Source organism: Drosophila willistoni, chromosome 3R, assembly GCF_018902025.1.
Source record: "Drosophila willistoni isolate 14030-0811.24 chromosome 3R, UCI_dwil_1.1, whole genome shotgun sequence".
In the NCBI taxonomy this organism is placed as follows: Eukaryota; Metazoa; Arthropoda; class Insecta; order Diptera; family Drosophilidae; genus Drosophila; species Drosophila willistoni.
Window position 1 is genome coordinate 6,400,805 of NC_061086.1, and position 13,746 is coordinate 6,414,550.

At 39.2% G+C, this 13,746-nt stretch overlaps 4 protein-coding genes across 4 annotated transcripts; all 4 read right to left on the reverse strand.

The window, feature by feature from the left end:
- Window positions 1-151: 151 nt before the first annotated feature.
- On the reverse strand, window positions 152-665 carry LOC6651344 (dolichol-phosphate mannosyltransferase subunit 3). The gene is made up of 2 exons (XM_002073044.4): window positions 401-665; window positions 152-331 (listed from the first exon to the last, which is right to left on the reverse strand). Exons 1-2 carry the CDS (start codon window positions 548-550, stop codon window positions 197-199), a joined length of 285 nt encoding a protein of 94 aa, XP_002073080.1. The 5' UTR covers window positions 551-665; the 3' UTR covers window positions 152-196.
- Window positions 666-1,039: 374 nt separating this feature from the next.
- LOC6650572 lies at window positions 1,040-4,188 on the reverse strand. Its single transcript, XM_047009368.1, has 6 exons — window positions 4,129-4,188; window positions 3,818-4,062; window positions 2,716-3,759; window positions 2,098-2,531; window positions 1,672-2,041; window positions 1,040-1,613 (listed from the first exon to the last, which is right to left on the reverse strand). The coding sequence occupies exons 1-6, from the start codon at window positions 4,167-4,169 to the stop codon at window positions 1,120-1,122; spliced, it is 2,628 nt and encodes an 875-aa protein (XP_046865324.1). The 5' UTR covers window positions 4,170-4,188; the 3' UTR covers window positions 1,040-1,119.
- A 973-nt stretch (window positions 4,189-5,161) lies between these two features.
- LOC111519489 (major royal jelly protein 3) lies at window positions 5,162-6,474 on the reverse strand. Its single transcript, XM_023180664.1, has 2 exons — window positions 6,279-6,474; window positions 5,162-6,210 (listed from the first exon to the last, which is right to left on the reverse strand). Exons 1-2 carry the CDS (start codon window positions 6,472-6,474, stop codon window positions 5,162-5,164), a joined length of 1,245 nt encoding a protein of 414 aa, XP_023036432.1.
- Window positions 6,475-7,439: 965 nt separating this feature from the next.
- LOC6650574 (major royal jelly protein 1) lies at window positions 7,440-13,086 on the reverse strand. Its single transcript, XM_023180086.2, has 3 exons — window positions 12,988-13,086; window positions 8,380-9,212; window positions 7,440-8,321 (listed from the first exon to the last, which is right to left on the reverse strand). Exons 2-3 carry the CDS (start codon window positions 9,195-9,197, stop codon window positions 7,523-7,525), a joined length of 1,617 nt encoding a protein of 538 aa, XP_023035854.1. The 5' UTR covers window positions 9,198-9,212; window positions 12,988-13,086; the 3' UTR covers window positions 7,440-7,522.
- Between the last annotated feature and the right edge of the window lie 660 nt (window positions 13,087-13,746).

Consider the following 13,746-nt stretch of genomic DNA (forward strand, 5'->3'; position numbering starts at 1 on the left):
TAAACATTCCTTGTCGGATTTCCACATGCTTACGGCTCTTTGAACCACGTCATAATGTAGGCGACACTGCGAATGTAAATATGAACAAACTTTTCATGCACTTGGGAATACAGCAACCTGAGTTTTAACCACAATGAAAATTACAATCAAGTAGACTTTTGCAGAACTTTTAATTAAATTACAAATAGCACCAGTTTCAATCGCGAAACCGAAATCCCTTGGCAATTAGATCTTTGCGTGCCTCTAGAATCTCTGCCTGCAATTCCTTGGCTGCTTCGGGGCAATCATTAAAAGTAAATGTCCGATACAAAACAGTCCACACGGAGTAGATCTAAAAAATGGAAAATGTTGCAGACAAATTAATTATTTTTTACTCATTTGGCTTGGATGATGCACTTACTCCAAAAAGCCCCAACAACAAAACCGGCAAAAATTGAACAAATAGGAAATACTTGGTCGTCAACTGTGTTTGCACTGTTCCTAGCACCAGAGACAGGTAGGGCACCGCAAATAGGGCGGCGTAGAAGAGCCAACGCTGCAGATTTGTCATTATTATTGCTGAATTAATATTGTTTTTAAAATAAATCAAAAAATAAATAAAACTAGAGATGGAACGTCTGACGGTTGCAATTTAGATTTTATTTAGGAATTTATCGACATCGACTTGTGCAGCCATCTCAAAAAATTAATAAAGGTAAATATTCTTTAAGTTTTTCTATTTAATTTTCCAAATTAATAAGGCATTTCCATAAATTAAATAAAAGACAACAAAGGACCCAAATGCAATTGAAAATTCGCCGTAAAAATTGAACATTCGCCGTAACTGAAACTTATTACACTCAGGCGCCACTGTGCGCGATTGAGTGTAGCAGCAGCAAATATTTAAGAGTGAGCATTTTAAAATTGAAATGTGATTTGTTCCAAATCTTAAAAAGAAGACAGGCAAGTGGTATATTTGCAGAATAATCTTTAAATGAAATAGAGAAAATATTTTACCGTTATCTAAAATTATTTATTATTTTAAATCAAAACAATACTAAATATTTCGTTTTTTTTTTTAAGCGAGACGCCACTTGAATACCAACTCTAAAAATATAATTTTGAAAGTTGAATTAGGCCTTATTGCAAGGTCTTAATTTGATCTCCTATGCCTGCACCCACTGTACAGGGTGTGTTGGCCAACAGATCCGCTGTCCGACAGCCAACAATTTGAAATTTGATATCATTTTCCCGCACAATGCCGCCCACAAAGAGTTTTGGCTCGCTGCTCAGAGCCCAAAGTTCATTTTCGCCCCGGGAATTGCGATTGATTTTAAGGCCAGTGATAAATTTTAACTGGTGTGGATTGTAGGCCACAACGCGTAGATCATCTGGTGTATATTGGGTGTGCTCCTGCCATTTAATCAAGGCACCCAAACTAATGAGACTGCAGTAGAGATTTCCGTCACTGTCCATTACCTCCGACTCACATTGAGTTCCGCGGGTGCCAAGGCTACGAATATCTCGATTCTTGCTGGAGTTGGAAACTGACCAGTAGCTGGCATTGTTTACCAGGGTCAGTGGAATCGCCAATTCATTGAAACCATTCAGAGTGTGGAAGTAAAGAAATCTGTCTGCAAGATCGTCACATTTGTAAATGATAAGAAAGTTATTAAATTGTGCCAGGCTTACCCTTTTCTTCACTGGGACTAAGGCTCACAGTGAATATCCCAGCCTGACGTGGCAGAGCTTCTAGTGAGGATGGTTGCATGGTCTTGTCTTCAATACGCCAGGACTTACCCGTCAGGGAATCGTACACGATCAGACCATAGCCCCAGGCATCGGCAACATAGGCTCGGCCACCCAAGCATTGGCCATCACTAAGATCCACTGTCAGGCTGGTGAAAATAGAAATGCCAGGCACATAGTTGTGTGGAGGCAATGCATGACGTTGCACTAATTCATCCTTAATCAAGTCGAAAGTTAGAATTTGTGGCGGACAAAGCTGGAGGGAGTTTATCTGACCGGAATCTACTACCCATAAGCGCCAACATTCATCAATCTGTGTATAAAACCTGGTCAATCACATGATTCTTAGCTAATAGCGAAGACACTCACATAGGTACGCATGGCGGAGATGATGCCAGAGCAGTTATTTGGTGGCAAATGCCAGGCCATATTTGGATAGGCTACCAGTCGAGGATTTTCAACGACTTCATTATCACTGGCAGCCACGGTGGCCAGTGTGAAGGGTGTGCCGGCGTTTAGGCGTGGAATTGTGAGGAACGTGCGATGTCTGCCCTCATCCCCGTACTCCATATCCACATCTACTGGTAGAAAATTGCTTAGATTTGTCCATTTGTGCAGCGTTCGGAGCTGTTTCAATTGCAATTCCTGTGCCTTGGCAGCAAACAAAATCGAAATCTGAATGCAGATGCAGATGGCTTGGATTCTCGCCATTGGAATGCTAAGAAATGCAGATAATCTTCGTCCAAGCCGTTCGGACGATGCGTTAAGACTGACACGCAGCAGGTAGACTCGAAGCGGCAAAGCTGTGAGCCAACAAACCCTAATTGATATTGACCAGACACAAACAAAGGTTGCTGTTGGCCGTTGGCCCAGCCACATGCACAGCCACAGCCATGCTCACAGGTAAAGGAATTTCGAGATTTATAGACACCTTTTATGACCGCTTAAAGATTATTTACATAGTCTAAGAAGAAGAACCCACACAACCCCGTCCCTGCAGCATGTCATCCACGTCGCAGCGTTGCACACGATAATTGATCTCGCTGTAGTTGAGGGCACCTGTGAATGCCTTTTGAAGACGATTGGATAGTATCCACAGCTCCTCGGCCCCATCCCGGGGACGACGGATAATTTTCATGCCACTGATAAATTGCAGTGTTTGTGGATTATGTGCCAGCAGTTTGAGATTTGAATTCGTGTAGGGTGTTCGTATATTCCAGCCGTATATGCCAATAGGTTCCAAGAAACCACAAAACCAAATGCCCTGCTGACTTATCGCCATGGCTCCACATTGTACACCACGTCGTCCGAGGACCTTAAACTCCTTAAGCGACGAACTGATGCCGCTCTGCCAGTTGGTGGAATTATTTAGCACATCCAACGGAACAGCTATCTCCACTTCATTGGACAGAGCATGGAAGATGAGATGTCGATGCAGACCCAACCCCGAAGGAGTCACGGCTACAGTAAAAGCCCCATCCAGAAGCTCAAAACTCTCGCCCATGACAGTGTGAGTACCAAATCTGGGATCTGGATAGGTGAACTTATTCTCCACGCGCCACGATGAATTGCCCAGCACATCATAGACTACGATACCCATGCCAGTGGGATCGCAGAGGTAAACAAAAGCTTGTGTGCACTGTCCCTGAGGCCAAGGATCTTTGATATCCGCCAGTATGGTCACAAAACGACTGATTTTTGCCTTGTACACGTTCTCCGGTAGACGATATCGATGTATCAGTTGATTTGTAGCCAAATCTATAACCACGACTTGCGGAGCACAATGCTGGACAAATTGAATCTCACCACTATCCAATATCCACATTTGGCCACAGGAATCGATGTGAACACGGTAAACAGATGTCAGACCATCGCAATCGGCGCCATGGGAACTATGCCAATCATAGCTAGGATAGGCCTGAAGAACACTGCCATTTTCTTGTTGCACTGGACTAACATAGGCCAGGGAATAGGGCACACCCTGACCGAAACGAGGGGCAGTTACAAAATGTCGCGCAGGACCACCATTGGCTGGAATTATTTAAAGCATTTAAATAATAATTTCTAATGCGATATGTTGCTCTCTTACATGGATAATACACATCAATGTCTATGGGTATGGGACTCTCGGGCTTATAGCGACCTCTTTCCAGAGCTCTAGACTGTTCCGCATCATTGGGAAAACCAAATACCAAATTCTTCCATTCATAAATTGTTTCGAGTTCTTTATACGGCGGACCATGACTTGTAACGGGCTGTTGATAATAATATTCACGCTTTTGGCCCAGCGTGACACTCAAAAAAGCAATCAGAATATACAGATTTAGGGTATACCTGGATGAAAACAGGTTATTGCTCATGTAACATAGGACTTTGAATGGTCAAGTTCAAGTTACTTACATGTTTGTTGTGTCTCGAGAAGCAAAGTGGTCCTTACACATTGAGTCTTCACATTATACTAATCTGGCCCAATATATTTCCAGATATTGTAGCCATACTTGTTAAATTTTTGTATTTCGATACCAACTGGTTTTTGATACTGGATTGTTTTTATTTATTTTTTTTGTCGCTTTAGTTATCATCTTTTATCTAGTGAGATTGTGTCATTATTTGTTGTTGGTCATTTGTTTTTCTGATTTGCTCACTAATTAATTTTGCTTGGCAATAATTGATATCCATTGTTTCGAATCGCATGGAGCGAGAGAGCGAAAGATCAAAGAACTTTGCTTAAATGTTAGAATCTTCAACCCAAAGGTAGATTTTAATATATTAAATGCCATCTCATCGAATGAATAAAATATTTAAGAGTAATGTCAACCCTTCTGTTTGAATTACACCCACTATCAATCGCTTAAGTAATTATCATAATTAAATCATTAACCATGTTTAAAATGTTTGCAGATTTTAACATGCAAATTATGGTTGAAATACAATAAAAAAAAAAGACTTTGACGTGAGGCCACAGACGAAGCGAAACCGCAAGAGTTACCCGCAGATTCAAGAGTTGGCCAGAAAAGCGAACTAAAAAACTTGTTGGCCAGCCTTTTTACGCCTCATTAATGCCAGAATTAAGTGCTGCAGAAATGAATTTGTCAGAATCTTTGCTTAATTAATTTACAATAATTTTAAACATGACTTTCGAGGCAAGAGTTTTATATCAGCTTGTAGGCCAATGTGCCGGAAATCCTATATACCTACATAAATTTTAAAATACGATACGAGTAATACGATGTGGATCAAATGGCAAATTTATGGTTCATTTTAATTTGCATAAACCTACGTAATAAATGATTTATCAATAGCCTAATTAGGTGATGACTATGATGATGAAGCTGAGGATGATGATGATGAAGCGATTTACCCATCTGTGGGTGATGATTGCCAAAGCCAATAATTATTTTTTCATACTTCAGCTTGGATATGAAAGTAAAAGTTATGTGAGTTGACCTAGGATTAAATAATCTATATCGCTGCGCTGTACTCGATAGTTAATCTCTTTGTAGTTTCGTTTGCCAAATGACTTTTGTATGCGATTTGATAGCATCCACAGCTCCTCACGCCCATCACTGGGACGTCGTACGACTTTCATGCCACTCACAAACTGCAACGTTTCGTTATTTACCACCAAAGCTTTCACATTGGATGAAGCATACGGTTTTCGTATATTCCAGCCATAAAGAGCAATGGGTTTCATGTAGACGCAAAACCAGAAACCATCCTTGCTAATTGCCGAGGCGGCACATTGAACACCTCTTCTGCCCAGTTCTTTAACACTCTGCTGCGAACGACCATGTTGATGCTTCCATTTGGAGGGATTATTAACGATATCCAGGGGTATGTACGTTTCCAGGTCATTGGCTAAGGTATGGAAGAAGAGATTTCGCTTCACGCCCAAGCCAGGCGGGGTCACAGATACACTAACTGGACCATCGAAGAGTTCAAAGCTCTCTCCGGCAATGGTAAATTTTTTGAAATTCGGATTTGGACGTGTGTACTTGTTCTCTATGCGCCAGGAGTCCCTTTTGTCCACATCGTACACCACGATGCCGAACCCTAAGATGTCACACAGATAGAGAAAAGTCTGCTTGCAGCTACCATGTGGAGGTGGATCACTGACATCAGCCAGGACAGTCACAAAACTGCTTACATTGACTTTGGTTAGACTTTCGGGAATACGAAAGCGATGGACTAACTTATTGGTGGCCAGATCGATGGCCACTACTTGAGGAGGACATCGCTGTTGGCATTCAATAAATCCAGTATCGACAACCCACATTCGACCACAAGGATCGATGTGCATGCGAAAAGCCGATGTCAGACCATCACAATCCTTTCCCTTAGAGCTGTGCCAATCATAGCTGGGATATGGTTGAAGTTCACTCCCGTTTTTTCGCTGGACTTTCGTGACATACGACAATGAATATGGCACACCTTCCTCATCTCGAGGAGTTGTAATGAAGTGCCTGGGCGCTCCACCTTTAGCTAAGATCCGTTAAAAATTAGCATGAGACTTTGTAGCTGAGTTAAATGAACGCGGTGGGTTTTCTTACGTGGATAATACACATCAATGTCATAGGGTACGGGAGTATCCGGATTATATATTCCGTTTCGTATAGCAGCATTACGCTCACTTTCACTTGAAAAGCCAAACTCTAGATTCCGCCATTCGAAGACTTTGTCAAGTTGTTTTATTGAAGATGCACCGAGAATTGCACTAATTAAAGTGATCAGCAATAGATAATACATATCTTTAGATATCCTTTTGATAATCTCGAACTAAAACGTTGTTTCTCCTGGCCTTACTCAGCCAAACTGATCTGAGCCGATCACAGTAAATCCTTTTAAAAGCTTGCAAAAACAACAGCGGATTCATTTCAGCACGCAGCATTCATAAATTAAGTGTAAATTGCAACAGGTTCTTATGTGTTGTATTTTATTTTCGCTTTTATTATACTCTTTAAGTGAGTAATTTGAATTTTATTCAATGTTTGTCACACATAAGAGAAATTAAGAGGACAATGCTGTTTCTTTTCTAATTCCTTTACATTGAGAATGCATCGATTAAAGAGCATCTAAGAGTTTATATTGGTAATTGAATATTTTCCATGTTGACTCTTTAGCCAAAGTTTAATTTGCCTACTCAATTAATAAATAAACGCTTCTGACCGCTGCTGATATTGCTAATTTGTTCGGCTACTTGGCTAACAGAATGTCTTTGCTTAATTTATTGCACATATTTTTGTTAGGAATAACCAGTTTACGAATATTAAAGAATGTAGCCGCCCCTCAATGAAATTCAAGGAAAGTTGTAAAATATTAAATACATAAAATTGTTTTGCTAAAAATATGAATTTTATATTTATATACATTTGTGCAAAGATTAGGTGTGAAAGAGGAAAAGAATATGCTCAAGGTCAAGTCCAAATTTGGCAACTTTTATAAACCAATCCCTGACCCACAAACACAAATAAAACATATGGAAAGATTCGATCTGATCTTCCATTTATGGTCAACAAGAGACACTTAATAATAAATGGCTATCACGAGTTTGGCCAACATCTATACCAACTGTTATTTGGCAAACAAAACCAAAAAGATTGGATGAAATAAATAACCGATGAAATATTTTAACAATGTTAAAATATGTTATTCAGGGATCATGGACATGATTTATCTAAGATTTCCTTGAATTCAAATGAAAATTCGAAATAGTTTTTAATTAAATTAGTTTAATATACAATTTGTTAAACATTTATTTACAGCAGCATTTGCAGCAAACACTTGAATCAATTGCTTAAGGCTCTTCTTCCTCAGTTTTCTTGGACAGGTCACGTCTGCCTCGCTGGTAGTAGTATCCACTATTGCGTGTGGTGTATGGTGTGGGAAGAGTCACCTGCCTTGTTACTGGAACACTTGAGCCCACTAGACTGTCCAGATAGGAGCGCTGATAATTGTCCCTGGTGGCTTTGCTGGGGGGGAATGCTTCACCCTGATTGAGGGCTGTGAATGGATTGCGTGCTCCGTAGTTGACAATGCCAGTGGTCTCGAACTTGAAGGGGGATTTGGTAGTGAACGGGGTGGTTAGAGCTGGACTGGTGAAATAAGTCTGCAAGGCATTTGTAGAGGTCTGGGCCTGGGTATTGTAAAGGCCATACTGAAGCAGACTATTGTGCGTGGGACCTGTGGGCAGTCCCAAGTGCTGACCCAGCAAAGAATTGCTGGCCTGGGCCTGGGGCAATTCTAAGCGAACAATGCGATTGTTAAACTCATTGGGATTCAGATTCTTCAAAAAGAAACGATGGAACTTTGAGGCAATGGCATAAATTACGCCCGGCTCCGAGCGAGTTGTGGTTATATCCGCAATGAACTGCAGCTGGTCCCGATCAAAGGCCAACACCGATTGCTGGTTGTTTGCAGGATTCCAAGAGGCAATGGCCGTCTCAGTTAAAGGACTGAAGATAAGGCTGCTATCAAATGGTGAAACGGCAAGACCAATGCCTTGAGATGACTTCTTGCCCACCAGTTTAACATCCAACATTTGGCTACTGGGCAGTGGGCCTGCTCGCAACACATTTTTGTGTACCGAGAATACGCTGAAATGAAACATTTGGAGTAAATATAAATAAACATAGTAGATGTTATCACACTCACCGATCAGTGGCCAGGGGCTGGAAATAAACCACTCCAGTGCGCTCATCAAATGCCAGGCCCACAACACCATCCATTAGTACAAAACGATCGTTATGGATCTCGGATTGGGCAAAGTCCGGATCGGGATACATAGCCGGGTGAGACACACGCCAGGTAACATCCTTGCCGCTGTCGTACACTATAATGCCGGGCTCCACTGTATCCGTAATATAGACAAAGACATCATCACAGGTCTTGGCTGTGGTCTCATCCACCACCATGTTGGTAAAGAGAGACTCTCCACGCAGCACCTCGGCAGGGAAATCAATGCGTCGGACAACCCGATCTGTGTTCAGATCAACCACAAGTATTTTGGGTGGGCAAGTCATTTCGTAGTCCTCCAATGAGCGTGAGATTCCAGCATCCAAGAGCCACAGGCGATTGCAAGAATCAATGCGCAGACGATAAACCGATGTCAAGATTAGATCACTGCAATTGAAATTGGTACGAGCAGTATTCGAAAAGGACCAATCGGGATATGCCTGCAGAATGGGTGAGTCGCCAAACTGAGCCTTTGACACCCAATTAACTGTCGATGGTACTCCAGAAAATAGTTTTGGAGTGGCAATGAAAACGCGATCATCCGAAACGGCAATTCCTGTGATCAACACATTCTGTGGATTGTAAAAGTTGGGATCAGTGATCGGAGCCTGCGGCTGGAAATTGTATCTCAGGAGTTTCCATTTCTTAGCCACCTGCAGGCCGGACGGTGTCAGAGCCGAACTGCCCGACCAGGCGAGAGCAAATAGAAATACAGATATGGCAAGGATGCGCAGCATGGCAAACGTCGAATGCTAGAAAGAGTTTAAACAAAATGACTTTTAGAAATGATTATAAAACTTTGGCGAGTCGCGTATTTATACATTGAATAAATAGGAAGATCATTGGAAATTATTTTTATATGCAAACCTTGACTACATTTACTTGGCTTAATCATCATTTAAATTATGGAATTACTTAAACACAGAATTTTATGAGATTTTATAAATAACAAAAAATGATCTAACGCCCTTTGCGAATCGCCAAACTGCAGTTATTGAGGGAAAAAACCAAGGCAATACACATTCTAATTTGTTTTTATTTATCCTTATATAAAGTCGTAAACAAGTGTAATGCTAAGATATCATATTAAACTCGAAACTTTTGTTTTTTTTTTACGATGAGTCTTAAGGCCACATATATTCTTCTTCTTTTGCATTGATTTAAGTATACACAGTATAATGTTTTGTGTAAGAGATGTTTAAGATTCAGAGTTCTAAAGATAAAGATCACTTTAACCTCCTTCCTAAATATGTTCAAAAAATATATCAAATGGAGTCAAAAAACCGACGATGTTCCTTAAGTTTATTGATGAAAAATATTACAAATTTTTTTTTTTGAAAACAGAAATATATATTCCTGGATATTGTTTAACGTTCAGTTTTTAAATGAAAGCAAAACCAAGAGACTGCTCTCTATCTCTCTCTTCCCTTCACTTTTTTAAATAAATTCAGACCAGAACTCAGCCTTCTGCGATCGGAAATATATATTTTTTTCGTTTATTTGTTTTTTAATTGAATTAATATTAATTGAATTAATTTATTTGATTGCTAAACAATTTTTTACTTCGATACAGGAAGTTCCATATTCGGTTTGCTGAATTTCTGCTGAGTTTCAAGTTTAATTCTCACAATTCTTTTGGAAAGCAATTTATCATAATAAATAAATAATTGAAACGGGATAAAACCGAATATCCGAATTTTTAAAATTTGTTTTAAACAGATGTTTAATAAATACATACTATGTAATAATAATCCATATTTTGTAAAAAAGGTATGTATACAAATTCGTAACTTGACAAAAAAAAAGGTTCAAAGAAAAGTATTGATTAGATAAACGCTTTTGATCTTTCAAGATGCTAATAATTAATTTGAGAATTTCCCACAGAAAAAAAAACCCATCCTATGCAAATGCTAACCCCCCAGAAGTCGTGATATTGAATTGATAATTCAAATATCAACTAGAAACAATTAGAAATCCATTTAATTGAAAATACAGATATGCAGAATTATGCCAATTGCAATGGAAATAATATTATGAATACAATAGCCACCAAGTTATTCACATAAAATTAAGTGGAACGAGTAAAAAAAAGGTAATTAATGCATATTGGTGTTGGCATCCGCAACTAGGCAAGATTGTCGCCCTTTCTATATGGATTAATGTGTCAATTCCGGTGCCGGTACCAAGTTATGTCTACGGCTGATGCAGATGCAGATTGCAGTCCATGCCAGTTGGCTATTGTATTCAAATCGTGTTGTTGCCGCCGTCAATGTGTGCACTGAAATTGACAACAGCAACAGCAACTACTCTAGGTTTTTAGATTTGGACTTCGTACTTGTGGCATGCGAATGACGTGGGTAACTCGATTTCACACGGTCGTTGATATGTTTGTTGCCGATTACCAGGGGACTTAGTCATGCTATCTAAAAACAAAATTTGAAAAGAAACTCAAATGCGTTTCGAGTGGCAAGCGTGTCTGGTAGTTTCCTAAAGGAACTGACAGTCTGATTTAGTTGTGTCTTAACATGATAAATGGTCTAATTTTCAGATTTGGCAATTATTTTGGGGGTATTAAATTACATATTATTAAAACGCCCCAGCAAATTGTTAAAGTAGTTTTCCAACAAATCTCATTGAGCATGCCAAATGCAGGCAATTCACTTTCCTTTAAAAAAAAAATGTATCACGTGCCAACATTCATCATCACCAAAGCCAACGATTTGCATCGGCAAGTTAATTGAATTTTCTTCATGGCAGTTAAACAGAAATTTGATGAATTACATAAAAAAAAACTAAAACAAAATGAAACAAAAGTGAAAAAAAAATTATGTCTAATGTCAAGGCTGAAGCCGTATTTACATATGCCTACTCCACACGTATGAAAGAGATTTATTTTCTTTAAATTAAACACTTTACATAACTTTTCCATGCAATGCGAGGCGGAACTTGAACAATTTCCCAAAGTTTATTATCTGCACAGAAATATACATATGTCTGCTTATACATATATATGTATATGCAGCGATTTATATGATATATGACAACTTTGCCACTTTACCACTTTGATGACAGCGGCACAGGCGGAAGAAAGACAACAGAAATGCCGAAAAGCATTTACAATGAACAATCTGACTTCGACTTTTTGCTTAGCTTTTCCCTTTTAAACTATATTTAATGGGTTTATCGTTTTATTGTAGTCAAGATTAATGGCCATGTCAAGCGAATGATATAAATTTTTTAATTTGTTTCGTTTTTTTAAAAATTAAGCAAGACATAAACGAGAAATTGTTAAAGCCCTTTGACACGCGATTTGAGTCAACTGAATATCGTAGTAATCTATATTCACATATATACCGATATACCGCCTTGTGCTTATTATATAAGTAAGTGGGAAACCCATATAGATTTAGATTGACTAACTAAATATTTTCGAACGTTTTGTTTTGTCTGTTCTTTGTTTTAGTTCCCTAGCGACTTGATGGCAATTAAGCTGCTTGTATGGCAACATTTGGTATCAAAATGAGTGCAACTATGTGGCCAACTGGCGTCTTGTGGCCTTATCTGCATCTCTATCGCTCTCACAGACGTTTCACAATGGACTAGGCCCGCAGATGCCGTAAGGTTTAATTGCCGCTCAAGTAAAGCAACTAGTCTGTGATCTTCATATGAATTAGCACCTGGTTGCAAATTTGATTGGACCAACAAAAAACAGAAGCAAAAAATCATGGCAAACTGCAAAACGTCGCGTTTCCTTATTGCCATAGACGTAGGAGGAGGCTTAACTTGGGAAATTAAATCACTTGCAAATGATTAACATGATAAATACTCTATGTAGAGTGCTATCCAATTTGCTAACCCCTATTAAAACTATTTCGTGTGGACTGTTCCTGTTTTTTTCTTAACTGAACACGATAAATCACTGTCTTTCCGTTAATGCCAGCACGTTTGTTAGTTAGTTGCACATTGGTAGTCATCGATTTTAATTATTACCAAAAATAAAACGAAACAAGAAATAATAATGAGACATGCGTTGCCAACAAAACTTAATTAACACAGTTTGTTCTACATTTGGGCACACACACAGTCACACAGTCACACACTAACACACACACGGATACATATGAAGTGCATTTGGCTAATAATTCACAATACTTTTTGGCGTTTTTTGCTTGATCGCGCTTTTGCCGTCTACCCTTGGCGCTTAAATTCGTACATTTGCCAATCGATACGAGAATCCATATGGTGAGAGTGGCATTGATGGTGCTGCAACTGCATAGAGAGCTAAGCTGTGCATTGAAAAATGTGTAGCAATTTGCACTTTAACCGTTTAAAAAAAAAACAGAAAAACCGCAACATGAAGCAGCAGCAGCAGCAGCAGTATGCACATTCACGTTCGTTGCTTAAGTCTTTTGTTTTCTCCTGCCATTGCAGGCGGGGCTAGACAAGAGCAAGCCAATTTGCTCGCAGTTGGTTTGATTTTGAATTTATTGTGGTTGGTTGCTGTGGTTGTTGTTGGCATTAGCTTACTTGCTAGTTGAAATTGTGGCTATGCGCTTTACGTTGTTTTTTTTGGTTTCGTTTCGAATTTACTTTTTGTATCTACGCGACACGTCCAAGCGTTACGGTTGCTGTATTGCGACTGCGCCTTGTTTTGCCTGCACAACGAATTTTATAAGAGTGTGTGTATTTTGTTTTGCGTTTAACACTTTAGCTCTATGGACAGAAAATTGATTCCATAGTTATCAGTTTCCAACTCTTATATTAATGGCCATATTACTCATACGCTCCGTTGGACACCATGAAAAATCTATGTGGCTTTTACTTTGACAGCTGGCGGCACGTCTTCCGCACATTTGCATTGATAGGCAATTTCAGTTGTTTTGCGGTATGTAATTTGCTTACTTGGACATGTATGAACACATGTTTGTACGTATGTATGTATGTGTGTATTGATTGTATGTGTGTAGGGGGTGTGGTGGGGCCTTTACAAGTTCATTATCGCTATCCCGTTCGGGGCATAATCAATGTTTATCTGGCTACCTAACACATACATTGCTCGATAAACGCATTTAATGTAGAGAGTCCGTTGCTCTCTCGCGGGAATTTTAAAACAAGCTGGAATTTAAGAATATTTTTTCAACAAAAATCCAGTTCTAAATGCGAATAATGTTTACGCGAAAAAATTAAGAGGGCGGTTTAATTGGTTATTTATGCGCTTGGCTAAAGATTTATTATTGAATATATTAACTAAATAAATAAATACTTACGAACTTGATTCCGTCAGCA